Source organism: Anthonomus grandis, chromosome 5 (genome assembly GCF_022605725.1).
Source record: "Anthonomus grandis grandis chromosome 5, icAntGran1.3, whole genome shotgun sequence".
In the NCBI taxonomy this organism is placed as follows: Eukaryota; Metazoa; Arthropoda; class Insecta; order Coleoptera; family Curculionidae; genus Anthonomus; species Anthonomus grandis.
In genome coordinates, this window is record NC_065550.1 from 36551588 (window position 1) to 36568453 (window position 16866).

The 16866-nt window shown below is 31.8% G+C and overlaps 1 protein-coding gene across 2 annotated transcripts in view; it reads left to right on the forward strand.

The window, feature by feature from the left end:
• The window catches only part of LOC126735947 (eIF-2-alpha kinase GCN2), a 62573-nt gene that overhangs the window by 41445 nt on the left and 4262 nt on the right, over positions 1–16866 (forward strand). For both annotated transcript variants that reach the window (XM_050440073.1, XM_050440072.1), the window contains exons 19-25: positions 3901–4049; positions 4105–4286; positions 4341–4574; positions 9734–9950; positions 11068–11201; positions 13353–13525; positions 16526–16763. In XM_050440073.1, coding sequence (XP_050296030.1) covers positions 3901–4049; positions 4105–4286; positions 4341–4574; positions 9734–9950; positions 11068–11201; positions 13353–13525; positions 16526–16763 — 1327 coding nt within the window. The remainder of the gene's footprint in view (positions 1–3900; positions 4050–4104; positions 4287–4340; positions 4575–9733; positions 9951–11067; positions 11202–13352; positions 13526–16525; positions 16764–16866) is intronic.

The following is a 16866-nucleotide window of genomic DNA, read 5'->3' on the forward strand; positions in this document are numbered from 1 at the left end:
TATTGGTAATAAATACAGTAGTTCAGTCCAAAAGATGTTTATTTTGTCCAAAAAATATTTTATTGAATATAAAGCGCAAGATTGTTTGAATCTCAAAATTAAGAACAAAATTATCGCTCAACAGATACTCTTTTTACTTGGCTAGGAAGTACGATTCTTGTTACTCACACAAACTTTTTATAGTGCATCATTTGGTTACAATATATTTAATTTTTGCAAATGGGACGAGCCTTTAAAAAAATAACAAAAATAAAAACTAAAAAATTTAAAAAATAAGTAGTTTTTCGTACTATTTGTTATTATCAAGCTTTCTTAATTATACAAGGTGTCCCACGAACTGACGCGATCCTTATCCTTATATCGAAAACAATTTTTTCAGTTGGTAACATGATAGACTAATGGAGACATATGACTAAAATATGTTCATGATGATGGCATTTCCGGTTATACCATAAGTTGTTGCTAACTTCCTTATTTTAAAAGGCACGCTCTACACTTCATTTAATTTTTTGAATTTACGTTAAATTTGATCTACAAAAAACATTCATGAATGAATGTTTTTTACTATTGAAGGATATTTCCAAACTTTGTGTTCTCAAGACGCATGCCAATTAGCCAAAATTTTTAAAAAATATTCGTATTTGATTAAGAATGTTATTGCGCCTGTTAAAAATTTGACTCCAATTTATTTCAACACCCTGTACCAAATTTGGTACACTTATGTTTTAAGTGGTCCTGAACAATAATCCAGTACCATTTTTCAAAAATAAATATCGCTAATACTACTTCTCGATTTTTCGCACTTTAAACTAGAATACAGTAGACCATGACCTGCTTTCTCTAAATGTCGAACTTGCCATTTTTGACCATCTATCCAACAAAAAAAAGTTTTTGAAAATTGGTCAAGAAACAAAAATTTTAGAGGGGTGCCTAACCTTTAAGTGGGACACACTGTATAGACATAATTTAATGTAAGCTAATGAGCATTAACTTCCTGTATAACCGGAAGTGCCACCAGCATAAAAATATTTAAGTCGTATGCCCCCATCCCTATCAACCCTATCAAATTGCGAGATTTTATAATTTCTTGTTTTCTAAAACAATTCTTTTGTAAATGGTTTTCGATTACGTTCATCCAGGGACACGCTGTATTAAAAATGTGCATATTTTATTTGCAATTTTTTTGTCAACCGCTCATTTTGTTAACTAGTTTGTGGATTTTTTAGAGAGAAAATTAAGAAAACCATACCCATTAATTGCATCAAAATTTATGTTTTTTTTAATCTGAGACACCCTGTATTCTCATATTTATGAAAAATCCTACAATTTGAGTTTGAACACTTAACTGTATCAATTATATAGCTGTAAATTAAAATAATTCGTATTTCTATTGTATTAGATTATATAGATTATATGTATGTGATGTACATATAAGTATTAGAATAATTTTCTTTTTTTTCGTAATTATTTGCGGATCCATGATTTTAGTAATAAATGTTATAAAAATGTGAATATGTACTACCTACATATATATAAAAATCCAATTTTATAATAACTTAAGCAGGAAGTATAATATACATATACTTAGTACATATACATATATTATGTAAGTACATACCTATATTACTAAAATTAGAAGTTTTTAAATTTTTGTTATAAAATATAGGCAATTATGCACCAAAATTCAACCCGGCATTTTGTCCTGTTTAATTAGCTTTAAACCATAACTTTAAGTTTTTTCATTAAAATAATATAGGTACTAGTAATGTTTCTTCGATTTTGTTATTTAAAATGTTTTTGAAAATTATTTTCTATTAAAACATATTCCTCCACTTTGTTCCTAATTAACTTCAAATGTCAACTTTAAAGATTAAGGCCTTATAAAGCCTTTAATCTAGTAATAATAATAATTTTAGCCTTTATATCAATAATAATTCTGCGATGCGGTACAAAGACAAATCAATGCAAAAAATGCCAAAAATTAAGTCTTTATAGATTTGGAATCATTTTATTTTTCTAGACAGGTGCATTTTTTTAAATTTTAGCATTTGAAATAATAATGGAGAAATTTTAATTTTAATACGAACAAAACCAAAATGACGACTCAACAATTTTTCGCGATTTTTACAAATTTTTTCGATGCAATAATATGGTTGGTGTAAGATTTTATGTAGTTTTACAGAAGCGAATAATGCAGGCGACAAAACCTCACTATATATTAAGGCCCAAGCAATTTTATCTCAGTGTATCTAAATAAATAAGGCAAAAAACATAGTCACAAGTTTCTAATAATAAGTTAAATCAATATGTTAAGAATAAACTAAAAATTAATTAAAACATCTATTTTCCCAAAACTTAATTTTTGCGAATACCTCGTTCTGCCTTTATACGGCGCGGCGCGAGAGAATTATTCACTAATAGATAAAATTTAAAATGTTATCAGTAATGGCAACATCGCTTCGATTCTTACACGGTTAGCGCATAAAATATTCTTATTTAGGGAAGCATTGATGTCTCCTTGTCGGTTCACAGCTTGCCATTTACGTGGGTTATCTATTCGTTAGTATAATTATCTTTGACCTTAGTCTCTGGCGACGCGTAAGGCGTCTTTAGTATAATTTCTGTTACCTTAAGGTCTAATGAAAAGATCGGGTTTAATCAATGTTAGAAGCAAAAATATGAGATTTTTTGGTTGATATAAGTGATTACATTTCCAAGTTGAATTATTAGCTTTTTGTGAATTTTCTAGGAAAAAAATTATTTCAAAAAGTTGGATGTTTTTCAAAAAATGCCGAAATAGGTAAGTAATTAAATTAACTAAAGAATCTATTTAACGATATCCATGTGTTTATGTTGAATGGTCTTTGAGTTATTTAAATTTTGAACGTTTTTCAACATTCGATGATTATAACGATGTAAACTTTTTTTTTCTAATCATTCGTACTACAGGTAGAAAGACGTCGAAAGTAAAGATAATGAGATTAATTGTTACTGGTCAAGAACACACGATTTAAGACGAGAACAGGCCGAACAATAGGAGAACGATTTGCAGAGTTGCCACTACCATCACGTTTTTTCCCCAATACTATTTGGACACTTTAAAATTGGAGCTGTGCAGTCTTTTAAATTATACTTCTCACTTCATCTAGGACATGAGACTTCTTTAAAACAATTTTTCAAAGAATAGTTAAAAACGGTATAATTATAACACTTTGTTACCTGCATAGTATCCTAAACAGAACATGCATATAAAAAAATATTGATTTATTCATTTAGTTTTTTAGTAAAAGATTGTAAATCGTTATCATTATAAGTGTCTGTAAAGCGTACCCTATAAAGGTTTAAAACCTTTTATCTCTTTAACGTCATAGGAGTTTTTCTTCTGTAAGTTGTTTAAACTTGGTATTTGCATCCAATCAAAATTCGTTAATTTTTGGCTGCTGTAATTTTGGTGGTTTTTAACTGGAAATCTGCAAGATTAGACTTATTTAAATTTTTTAACTTCATTTATACCGCTGGTTGAGTTTTATTCTTTACTATTTCAGAATATTTATTATTCTGATATTTATCCAATACAGACTACAACAAATGATCCTTTAAGCTTTCAAAACACGTGATGAATAATTTTAAGAACCGCAGCCTAAACTTTTTTTCATCACAACATTTTTATCCATAAACTTCAATAAACAATCGTTATACTTTCAAGTCAAACATTTAATATTGATGGTTTTTATGTAGACATTAGTATGCGACACACATTTCTGCATTCACAACAATACAGGTATTCACAATCACATTCACAATAATAAGTATAAATCTCGTGTTAAATACTAGTCCATGAATGTACTTGAAAAAATTAAAGACCCTTAAAGTTTAATTTGTTTATTGGTTGATTCTCAGGGTTCCTTTCGCAAGATATTTGGCGTGGAACGGGATCACTACCCTCAAAAGATACTCCGTTGAGCGAGCCTGCAAAGAAAAGAAAGTTTTCGGATTCGTACCCAGGGAGTTTTACGAGTGCGCTTTCGATATAGTGAGTCCTACCCAGGGTAAGTCGACGCTAAAAAATTACCTACTTACGGGCCTAACCGATTTCCTTTGCAGGCAATTTAATGCCGGACGCAGAGATTTTATGCATCGTATACAAAATAATCAACGAGCTGCCCGGCATGAAACATAAACATTTCCAGATAAGACTGAACCACACGTCCCTGTTTAGAGCCATTTTAATGCATTGCGGTCTAAAAGAGGAACAAGATTTACTGCGATTGCTCTCCGATATAAAGGTAAACAAAAAATTTCTAAAACTTCAGTTTAATGGTGTTTTTTTTTTATTCCAGGAGAGTAAAGTGCCAAAGTCCCAACTGCAAGACTTCCTGATTCACAAGGAGCTCTCCGACAGCAATATAACCTTATTAACGAACTTTTTAAATAACGATTTCGAATTGACGAAAACGTCGAATCACTTTCACATGATTACGAGGAAGAAATCGAGAGTGGCCGCGGCTCTGATCAAAGAGGCGATGCAAGAGTTGAAAGTAATCGTCGAGAATGCCCGTCTGTTTGGCGTCGAGGTAAGAATTTAATAATAAAAACATATAAAATGTTGCTAAATTTTACTGTATATCAGAGAGTTATAGTAGGTAGGTAGTAATACATATTTGCTGAAAGTACGAAGAGAAGATGACGTTTTAGGCAATTCTTTTAGAAAAAATAAAGGTCTTGACTTTTTACCTAAATATTGATACTGAGGAAAAGGTATTGTATAACTTAGGACCGTTATGACTAAACGATACTTGAGAAATTTTGTAGATTTGTACTTGCGGATAATAAGCCTCTAATTATTTCGAGTATTTCTATCGTGAATTTTGACGTTAGAAATTAACTTGTCACGTAGATATTCTGGCTCTGCGGAAATCAGCACTCTATGCACCATGGTAGCCAAATGTAAAGTCCATCGCTCATCCAAGGTTAGAAGTCACTTTGAACTTTCTAAAAGCGGAGTCACATTATCAAATTTACTCATATTAAAACTAAACTTTGAAGCATTTTGAATTTTTTGTAGGCTATTTTTTCCCGTTGATATAAACTAGGCTAGTATAGTACGTTTCCATAGGTCACCTTAGAGAGTATTAAAGATTTGCAAAGCCTTAATTTTATATTTGTTGTAAGAACGTTTTTATTCTGGGGCTTCCCTTAAACCATTAACTGATCTTATAAATTTATCTTTTGAAAAGGGAATTTTTCCAAATTCTTTAAAAATATCTAAAGTTATACCGGTATTTAAAAAAGGGGATCGAGTTATGCCTGACAATTACAGACCCATAGCCTTAACCTCTTGTTTTTCTAAAATTTTTGAATATGCAATGCTGGATCGGTTTATGTCTTATTTGAAAAAATATCAAATTATTTCGATAGGCCAGCATGGCTTTGTATTTGGTAGGTCCACGACGTCTGCTGTTTTGGCATTTTCGTCGGGGGTAATTGAGGCTCTTGAGGCGGGTGAGCGCCCTGTTGGGATATTTTGTGATGACTGCGTAGATCACACTTTGCTCTTGGATAGAACGGAATCCTATGGTGTAAGGGGAGTAGTGTTATGCCGGTTTGCATCCTTTTTGGCGGATCGCTCACAATATGTAGCCAGTGAGGGATAGCTCCAGATCTAGTATGCGGTCTGAAAACCTTAAAGTGGGAATTGGCATCCCACAAGGTTCCGTATTGGGCCCGGTGTTTTTTTTATTTATTAATCCCTTGCCTCTGGCAATAACACATAGTGTCATCACCATGTATGCTGATAATGCATCTGCGCTGGTCCGAAGACAGAACATGGAAGCAATTGATGTATCTGCTGGAAAAGCCTTAGAGGAACTTAGCAATTGGTTTATTTTAAATCATCTTTACTTGAATAATAAAAAGACTAATTATATGGTTTTTCATGCATGTTATGGTCAGATAAATGGTGATATTGATTTGTGTGTAACCAACTATAAGGATTGTTTGAAACGCCAAAAATCAGTTAGGTTTCTTGGCTTAACATTGGATGATTCACTTTCTTGGGAATCTCATTGTGCTGAGTTGTCGATGAAGCTCGGTAGCTTATGTCATGCCATTAGGAACCTTAGGGTGGTAATGGAAATTAATCAACTAATTTGTCTATACCATGCTATTATGCACTCACGAATTTTGTAGGGTATTCAGTTCTGGGGCTGTACTATAATAATATATAAATACAAAAAACTGCACACTGACTCACACTAACACAAAAATAAAATAAGACAAAACTTATTTTATTTTTGTGTTAGTGTGAGTCAGTGTGCAGTTTTTTGTATTTATATATTATTATAGGTATGTCTTTTCTGTTAATTAGCGTTCTGCTCCATATTATTTAATTTTGTTAATTTTACTTAGGTCTGATGATGCCCTAATGCGGCGAAACGCGTAACCTTTAAATAGACGCTTGATTATGAGACTTGGACTTTGAGTTTACTTTCTCCTCCCCTTTTATAAATATAAAATCTTTAAATCAAAAAAATATTATTCCTAACGCTTTTAAAAAATATGACATGGCAACACCGCAAGCATAAGAGAAATATCTTGTCAAAGTCAAACGGCATTATTGCAGTTCTCTGTTTTTTTTTTTAGTTTTTGGTTTAGTTTAAATTGTTTTTTTAGTGATGGTAAAAAAGGCGATTCAAGCCGATCTTCTCACAAGTAAATACCGATACAATCGTAACATCACATCATGGGGAACCGTCTTCATAAGCGTAGAATAGGGGATCTGAGAAATAAGCCTAAATAAAAACTTCAATGCGAATGTGTGTGTGAAATAATAATATATTTTTAAATCTAAAAATTTTTTTTCGGAAAATACTTAACTATTAATAGGAATTTTGTCCATGGTTTTACTAATAAACTCTTAGAAGGAAAATAGCATAATACACCTATCTATAGTTATTATGTATATTGATATAGCAATGCTGTCCCTTTGAAGAAGTTGGTGCCCTGTATATATTGATATAAAATAAGTCACGTAAAACTGATATTTGTTTAATACAATAAAATTATGTATGTAATTTACATAAAAATGCTTATTATTAGGTAGGTACCTTTACTCTAATGAAGTGCATTAAAAAAACACATAAATTACTTTATTTAAAGGATACTCTATTATTAATAAATATTTACCTGGTAAATATTTTTTGAGAACGTCACTGGTAGTGATTCCTTGTGTCGGTGGGATCAAGGGACGTTGCCATGTCATTACCTTTTTCTTTAAAATACATTATCTACAAGAATTTAACGTCGCATATCGACTTCATTAAAGACTATCTTATTAAAGAAATGTTTGATATTTGATTGAGGAGAAACAGTATTATTGTTTTGTGGCTGTCAAATTAACTGACGAATCTTTATGATATTATAAAGTGTTTCTTTGCAGTTTCTACTGGCATCACTAAGCAAACAAACTAACTGCCTATAGTTCCACGCCAGTGCTACTTCTAGCCTTCCAATGTTCTAAGGAAAAAAAATTAATTTTAATATTACTTAATTGCCTGAAATCTCTGGACTTCCCTTGATCAGTAAATAAATTATCCAAAGCTCAACGGTCTAAAATTACTAAGTGTCTGAAATAAAAAGTGAGTTTATGATCATTATTTTATTCAGTTTAATCTCTACTGTTATATAATCTTCTTAGTGCGACCCTGTATATTGACAGTATATACAAAGCTGTAAAATTAAGTGCGTTTCAAAAGGGAATATCTTAGCCTAACCAAAATTGGATTACTCTAAACTGGACTAAAGTCTAATATGAAATAAACAGTTATTATTTCACTATTAATCATAATATCAGTAATTTTCAACCCTTATGATAAAACAAAGTATTAATCACAATATTAAGTTTTTTAATTGTTTTGATTTCACTGATATTAAAAGTTATATCCTATAAGCCAATAAGAAAACAAATGTTGGTACTTTTGACGATTTTCCTCCAATGAAAAGTTGAAAACTCACCTTTTTTGGGTATTTTAGTTAGTGGGTATTAAATGCCATACTGCAGTAGAGAAGGATTATAAGTGGTGTAGTTAAATCCCAACAAAATTTTTGAAGGTTTGTATTTATGTCCAGTTTTTTTATCCTCGAGAAAAGGCCAAGTCTTAAGATTTCCTTAGTCATCTTGGATTATGATACTTTACAAATACGCATGTAATTTTATATAAATATATTCAGGCATAAAGTTAAATTTTTTACCACCAACCTACTTAATGTATTGGAGGTCCCTCAATTCGGGTATTCTTCCACTATCAGGCCTTTTTTTCTTTGTGTGTTCCGCGTCCACTGCTAATATAATAATAATCAAGTGTCCAATAACTTCCACGACATCTACATTGATTTCTACCTTTAAACAGATCCACTCAGGTTTTCCGCCCCAATGCTGCAGCCCTCTAGAAGCCAGGTTTGATCTGTGTTTGTGATGTATAGTAATCCATGTAGTCAGTAAATCCAAGTCCTACTTTACTGTAGTTTATTATACTCGAAAATATGTTTTATCACCCTCATTTTTAGATTTTACTACTCTTCTCTTATTTTGAATGTGTTCCTAATAATTAAGTTTGTATTAGTTATTTTATTATAATAAACTGGATAGATAAACTAGATAAATAAGCCTACTTTAAAAGTACTCACACAAACTTATCACGGTCACAGACACTATATTTAAGAAGGGCAACATGGCTGCTTATTTTTAAAGTAATGAGTTTGGTTATTGACTTTTAACAAAGATTCACTTAAATTCATCTCAGAACTTAGCTTTTATCTTTTGTTTCTTTTGCATTTTGAAAGTAACCTAACTTTCTAAGTGAGACAGGGCAGTTTTATTGTAATGGCAAATCCATGAGTTTTAAGTGTATATACTATAGTTTTGGGTCAATATAGTTCATTGTATTTATAAATATCCCCGTCTGTTCTTCCTTGTTAGATTTTCTCTCAGGTTTGTAGGTATAGCGCTTTTAATAATTTTTGGTTTTTCTTGCACCCAATTCTTGCTTTTATTATCGATCCAAATGATAGTTTATCCTATATTATTCGTATATATGTTTTTTTTTATTTAACAGTGCCTAGAATTATGAAAGTATTGAACTAAAATGAAATCAATCTTGTAATAAAATGCCTGAAATTAAATAGATATATTAAATAAATTGTATCAATAAACTGTCTGAAATTAATAGTGATTTTACGGATCAACTGCATGTACTAATTATATATCATGACTAGTCAATTGTCTTAAATAAAAATACATTTTGAGAAACTTGAGAGTTTGATAAAATTTTGAGAAAATATTTTTTTTGTAGAGGTACACTCGATTTAATTAAAGAATACGTATACACATGTTCAAATCTATATAACTCCACCTAATAATAAATGTTTTGTACATAAATATGGACTCTTTGGGAATTCTTAGCAGGTCGGTTTTAGTACAATTTTAAAAACAAATCTTTGACTATCAATAGCAAAAATATTGACTGAACCTTGGACTATTAAAAATGTACTAAAACTAACTTGTGCCTCAGACCACTACGCAATTCTACTTATTATTAAGACACTTTTTGTACATAAAGACAAACTCTTGGCCTCTGGCCCCACATAAGGTCGGTTTCAGTACAATTTTAAAAGCAAATCATCATTGGCGAAAACTTGGATTATTAAAAGAGCAACTATGTTTAATATTTTCCAGTTCGATATGGTGTTAGCTCCAGGCCTAACCTACAACATTCAACAATTCTCCGGAATGATTTGTCAAGTGGTGGGCGAACTTAAGAAGAAAAAGAAACACGACAACAAGGAGGTGGTGGCTGTTGGTGGTCGATATGACGGCATGATCGCCCATTACAGACGAATCATGGAACAGGCCGAAGGTAAAGGTGCCAAAGAGATTCAACAGTCTGCCGTCGGTATGTAGACTCTAGTTTTTCCTTTCATAAATTCTACTAGACTTTTTTTATTTAAAAACGAACAGTTAACTTTTTCTTTGTATATCTCAAATTGCTTGCACCTGGACTTAGCAAAAAACACTCAGCTATAAGAGATTATAAGAGGGAAGTGGCTGTGTTGCTCGAAGCACAATACAAATCAATCAAACCACATGTATTGAGAGCAATTTTTATTTTAAAAGCTTAGCAGAGCGCTTTCGGCGTATGAGCCATCATCAGTGCTAATTGTCAGTTAAGCTAAGAAATAGTGTTCTGTATAGTCTTAAGTGTGTCTAAATGTTACGTGTAATTTTAATAATATCGAACGTGTTCCCACTATGGTAAACTTCTGTGCTTAACTGACAATTAGCACTGATGATGGCTCATACGCCGAAAGCGCTCTGCTAAGCTTTTAAAATAAAAATTGTTCTGAATACATGTGGTTTGATTGATTTGTATAAGAGATTATAGCATTTAAAATGTTTCCTGAAAGACTCTTAAGCTTTTATTATAAACTGAATTTAAGTGCCTGGTCTAGTTTTCAAAATATGTTTCTAAAAACTTCAACTCTTCATATTTCCGTCTTTTTTTAGTCCAATATAAAATTTTTGTACATCAAATCCATCCTCAAATGTCCGTTTATTTTGTAACCAAAGAATCTCACAAATATTTTTGATTTAAAGTTGAAATTTTGACTGAAAAAGTGACTTTTTCACTATTAATACCCTCTCAAATCGCTTTTATGTTGTATCAGGGCTTACAAAAAAACTCTCCAACTCAGCACGTATTTAAGTCTTTTAAATATTTTACTAAAAACTTTTATAATACAAATGCCTGGAATAATTGTTAAAATATTTTCTAGTGCACCAAAATCGCCCTATTTATAATGAATTGTTTATCTGTACGAACCAAATAAGGTATCTTATATTAATTATTCTTCTGCCTTGCTTATATAGGCTGCTATAACAATGAAATGAATGAGAGTCAAAGCGAAATACTACAGAATATAAATTAAGCCTTTATTAATAAAACATTATTCACAAAAATCACTAACTGTTGTTAATTATAAGGATAATCAGTTATTTATGTTTTTTTTTAGGTATATCAATATCCTTGGACAAGCTGGTACAAGCGGTGCAAAAACAGGACAACGAACCGTTACCCAAATTGAACGCGTTAGACGTTATAGTTTGTTCGGTGGGATGTAATCAATTCGTTCAAGAAAAAGCTAAAGTGAGATAATCTTTATTTATCCGATCAAAGTCTAGTCAGCAAATCAAAAGTAAAAACTCCAAGTCAGGGTCTCATTAATAAAATTACATAATATTTATTGTATGCAACAAATAAATTACATTTATTCTATATACATACAAAGGTGGAAAGTACCGCTAGGCGTGTTTTAATAACCACCACAATAAATAATAAAAGGACCCGCATTAAAATATCAGCAGTCTCCAAAATTTTTTTAAATTTAGACTTAAAAGAGTCCATGCCTAAATCAGATAGGCCATTGTAAATACAGGCAGAAGTATATATGAAAGAACTTTTCACAAATTCAGTCTTATGCTGGGGGATTGCCAGTATGCTTTTATAGCGAATATTTACATTATGTGTATCTCCCCTTTGAATAAGGAATTCTGACAGATATTCTGGTTCATGAAAATTGTAGTAAAACTTATGTACAGTGCAGCTTATACCCAAAAATCTTCTTTGGCCCATATTAAGACTATAGAACTGCTTTACATGTTCACTCACATGAACCCTCCGAGGCAAATTTCTAGTAAATCTTACACAGGAATTTTGAATTTTCTGGATTTTATATTTGTTTTGTTCAGTTAAACAAGGACCATATACAATATTTAAGTATCCAGCAATACTAAGCATTTAACTCTCTGTAAGGATTTTTTTTTGTACTAGCAGGCAAAATATCCTTAAATTCATATAAAGACTTTAATTTATAATATGACTGTTAACAGATCTGATTTACATGCGCATTAAATGACATTCGATTATTCATACAAAGGCCCAGGTTTTTTTACTTGATCTACCCATTCCAATTCAACACCATTAATATTTAATTTACTTGGTGCTCCATTATTCAATGTACTTTCATTTCTTGAGAACAGGATTGCCTGTGTTTTACCAGAATTTATAAAAAGTGAGTTTTTGTCAGCCCAATCAGAGATCCTCTGTAAGTCAGCCTTAATTAAATCCAAGGCTTCGGGCAGACAACCAACCAATGATGGCAGATAAATTTGCAAATCATCTGCATACTTGTGATACCTGCAGTAAATTATTTTATGAATTAAGTCAGCCACAAATATTATAAAGAGAAGTGGTCCCAACACCGACCCTTGCAGGACTCCCTGAGTTACATTTCTCTACCCAAAAGTTACCACATCCTCGTCATAAGTCAGCTTTACTGCCTGTTGCCTGTTTTGAAGGTAGAACCACCCATTTGCCTGAATATTGTAGTGCCTTAGTTGCCATTAAAAGTTCTATATTGAGAGTATCAAAGGCTTTTGTCATATCATTGTCCATTATTCAGAGATAGAGCAATATCTGTTGTTACTTTTCGAAGAGCTGTCTGTCGTACAGCTATAATTTGGTCGAAAGCCAGACTGAAAATTTGGGATAATGTTTCTGCTTAATAAATAATCCAGCAATTGACCTTTTACAATTTTGTCAATTAGTTTAGATAAAGTTGGCAAAATACTAATTGGTCTTAGTTCATTAATATTGGTTGGATTGTTCACTTTAGGTACTGGAGTAACAAGGGCTTTTTTCCAGATGTCAAGGACACACCCAGAAGATAAAGAATTATTAATAATGTTCACTAGAGGTTTTAGGCAAATAGGACTGCAAGCTTTTAAAATTTTTATAGAGATTTCATATCTCTATTAACCATATATATAATTTTTTAAAAGCTACACGTGTTTCGCGTCTATCGGAGCATCATCAGGCCTAAAAAAAAATTTACAAAAAGAACACTTATGAAATATGATAAAAAAACTTAGAGCCACATTACAACTAACAACAAATCTAAAGCTAGGTTAGGTTAACTATTGTATTAAAAGGTATAATATAAAAATAAACATATTTTAATCTACGGTGAATATTGTTAACCTAAGATTTGTTGTTAGTTGAAATGTGATCTATGTAGGTAAAAAGTGTTTTATCATATTTTATAAAATTTTTTATTTATTTTTAGGCCTGATGATGCTCCGATAGTTGCAAAACCCGTGTAACTTTAAAAAAATTATATATATGTTTAATGAGACCCTGACATGGAGTATTTACTTTTACTTTGTTTTTTGCGTGGCCTCTTGGAGAAAGAATGGATGATATGTTTCCAAACTCTAGTCAATTTAAACCGTTTTGTAGATTTTAAAAGATCTATGGGCGGCAGGAGTGAGATGCGCACTCATAGAGTGTAGCAACACCGTTGACTGTCAGGAGCAACTGATGGAAGTAGGTGTGTCGCACGCGATTATCCTGAAAGATAACGAGCAGGGAACGGTGAGGCTGAAAAGTTGGGAAAAGGACTCGAAAACTTCGTAAGTTATAAAAAAATTGACTTAATTTGAGCTAGAAGAAAGTATAGTATCCTTTAAAGAGGAATATCTAGCCTTATCTAGGGATAAAAGTCCTTTAATCGTATGAATAAAAATTAATGCATTGTACCATTACATTCATACCATACAATTAATTAATATTGAAACTAACTGTGTTCTTCCTTCTTCATTTCTTTTGCTATTTATATTATTGACGTTGCGTTGTTATACAGTAGTGTTATACAGTTTCATATAATTGTTTAAAGATTTACCCACAGGTCCCCTAGATTTTAAATTAATACATTTCAGTTAAATATTTTGCTTGCTATCAGATAAAGCAATAATATAAATATAGCTGGTCAAAAGTAGATAGACAAAAACAATTTTCCAATTATTTTTTTGTCTAGTTATTTATAAAATAAAATTAGTATAGTATTGCTTCTCTTTAACTCAAGGTGCAACATGCCACGCGGACTTAGATTCTCTCTTGATTTAAGACAACGCATTATTAATGCATATCGCGCGGGTGATCGTCAAATTGATATTGCTCGTAGATTTGATGTTAAAAAAAAAGCTGTTTGGGCAATTATCAAAAGATATGAAAGGACAGGATCATTAGAGCCAAAAAATAAATCTGGTCGACCAAAAAAAAATGGACATTAGAGCTGTACGCAAATTAAAACAAATTAGCCAGAATAACCGTTTCATGACTTCTCGTCAAATTCAGATAGAATTACAGGCTCTAGGGATTTGTAATGTGTCCTCAAGGACTGTAAGACGAAGGTTGGTAGAAGAGAATCTATTTGCACGTAGGCCAGTAAAAAAACCATGATTGCTTTCAAAAAAGAATCACTTAGCCCGATTGGAATTTGCCCGTCAGCATATACACTGGAAAAAGCATGAAGAAACGACAGAAACGTGTTTGCTGGAGCGACGAATCGAAGTTTAATTCCGATGGAATTCAATATGTTAGACGTCCTTCTGGCCAGCGTTTGAATCCCAAGTACACAAAACCCACAGTTAAGCATGGAGGTGGTTTGGGGTTGCTTCTCAGGTTATGGAATGGGCCCGTTACATCGCATTGAGGGCATAATGGGCAGGTTTATGTACAGGGATATTCTCAGATATGTTATGTTGCCCTATGTCGAAGACAATTTACCATCGAGATTCCAATTCCAGCAAGATAATGACTCAATGAAGCATTCCTTCAAACTTATGAAGCAATTTTTCGAAGAAGAAAAAATACCAGTTTTAAAGTGGCCATCCCAGTCACCCGATCTTAATCCCATCGAAAATTTATGGGAAATTATAGATCGTGATATTAGGGATACAAACTATTCAAATAAAGGTGAATTATTCGAACGGTTGCAACAGAAATGGAAAAATATTGGTTTTAAATTCATAGACAATCTTATTGAATCCATGCCACGTAGATATCAGGCTGTAATAGACAATAATGGGTATTTTACAAAGTACTAATATTGTAGATGGTTTAGTTTGTAAATAAAAAAAAAGAGTATTGGTTATTTTTTAAATTTGTCTATCTACTTTTGTCCAGCGTATATTTAGTTTATTTACCAAATTAGGTTATTTTTTTACTTTTGGCCATTACTGTATATATTTTTAATAGAACCCTTGCATTATTTAAAGCTTCAAGGATAGCCCACAGTTCTACGGAATCAAAGGGCTTATCATAGTCAACGTAAGCAAACTGTATGAATACAAGTTCGTTGTGTTGTTCATTTTTCTAATTATGTTTGGATTGAATCCAGTCTGTTAAGGGGGTTGGCAATCATCTAGTTGGTTAGTAATTTTATGTGTTATAATTTTTGTCAGAAATTTGTATGGATATTTAAGTAGTCGATAATTTTCTATTTTTAACTTACTAATTCTTGCAGTTCCGCCAGATTCTTATTTTCACTTATAATAATGTTGCATCTTTAGGTAACTTATGCCTTTTTTATAGGTCACGTTCAATTAATTATTATTTTCCATTTTATTGCAGGCATTTTCTAATTTTTTCTTAGCACACATTTTTAGTTCTTTCAAGTTCTTATGAATTTGTTGTATCTTCATTTTCTCAAAAGATCGTTTTGTTTTTAGTAACAAAAATCTCTTTTTTATTAGACGATTGATATTTTTCAAGGATAATAAAATTTCATCTCGTAAGATCTTAATAAGATTAGCATTTTTTTACCAATTAAGATCGATAACCCTTAACAAATAAGAAAATTTTCTCTTTCTGCGCCCTCTGATCGTTGTAAGGTAAATGCTACTTTTACTATAAACAAGATTCTATTTATTATATCGGCGATATTTTTGCTACTTTACCTAACCATTAACTTTTTTAAGGACAAAATTTTTATTTCTTGCTACTTCTCTCTTATTATATTATCTAATTGCAAGAGAACTCGACCGGGCAACAACTCTATAAAAAAAATCGTAGTGGACTTAAATCTGGACGATACAGAGGACATAAAATGACAGTACAAGACATTGCTCTTAAAAGCTCTTAATAATTTAAGCTTTAGTTATATTTTTTTGCTGAAAGATAATTTTCTCAGAGAATTCCGGATTTCTTAGAAAAAATAATTTCGGATTTAATTGTCCAATTATAGAAGAAAAATATCATTTTATTCCCATCCTCTTCTTATTTGTAGACTGGGACAAGGATATATAAATGAGAATTCAACTTTATCTTACCAAAACGTTTGTCATATCAAATTCATCCACGAATATTCCTATATCTTAAAGCTTAAGAATCACACAAACATTTTGAAAAGTTTCTGATTTGCATTTAAAAATGTAGCCAGGAAATTAAAAAGGTGACTTTTCAACTACCAATACTACCAAACGAGTTATTAATCTGTACATTGGCCCTCGTATAATTTTTAATAATAAAACATAAAGTGTTCGGCTCCTAAAAGCATCATCAGACCTTTTTAGGTCTATATTTGTTGTTCTCTTTTTTTTGTGACTTAATGCCTTAATTGTTTTCCGAAGGTTCGATCGCTTTCAAGAAAAATGCTACTCGATCACCGAAATCGTTCAAGTGATGCAAAAGATCCTGAAAGTGCGTAACGACAGTTTAACGGAGACGGCCCAAAGTGCGACGGTACTGTCACGGTGCGACAGTAAAACCAACAATTCGGAGAGAAGCGAGAACGATACGCCTATAGACGTTTTATTGGTCACCTCCAAGAAATTATCGTCGAACACCCGAAGGAGATTCGAAAATCAAGTAAGGAAAACCCAATAGTCTCTTTTATAATAAGAAGCCATTTTTTTTGTCACAGTTTTTACAGACCTGTTGCTCGAGATGCTAAATCCGAGTATTTCAACTA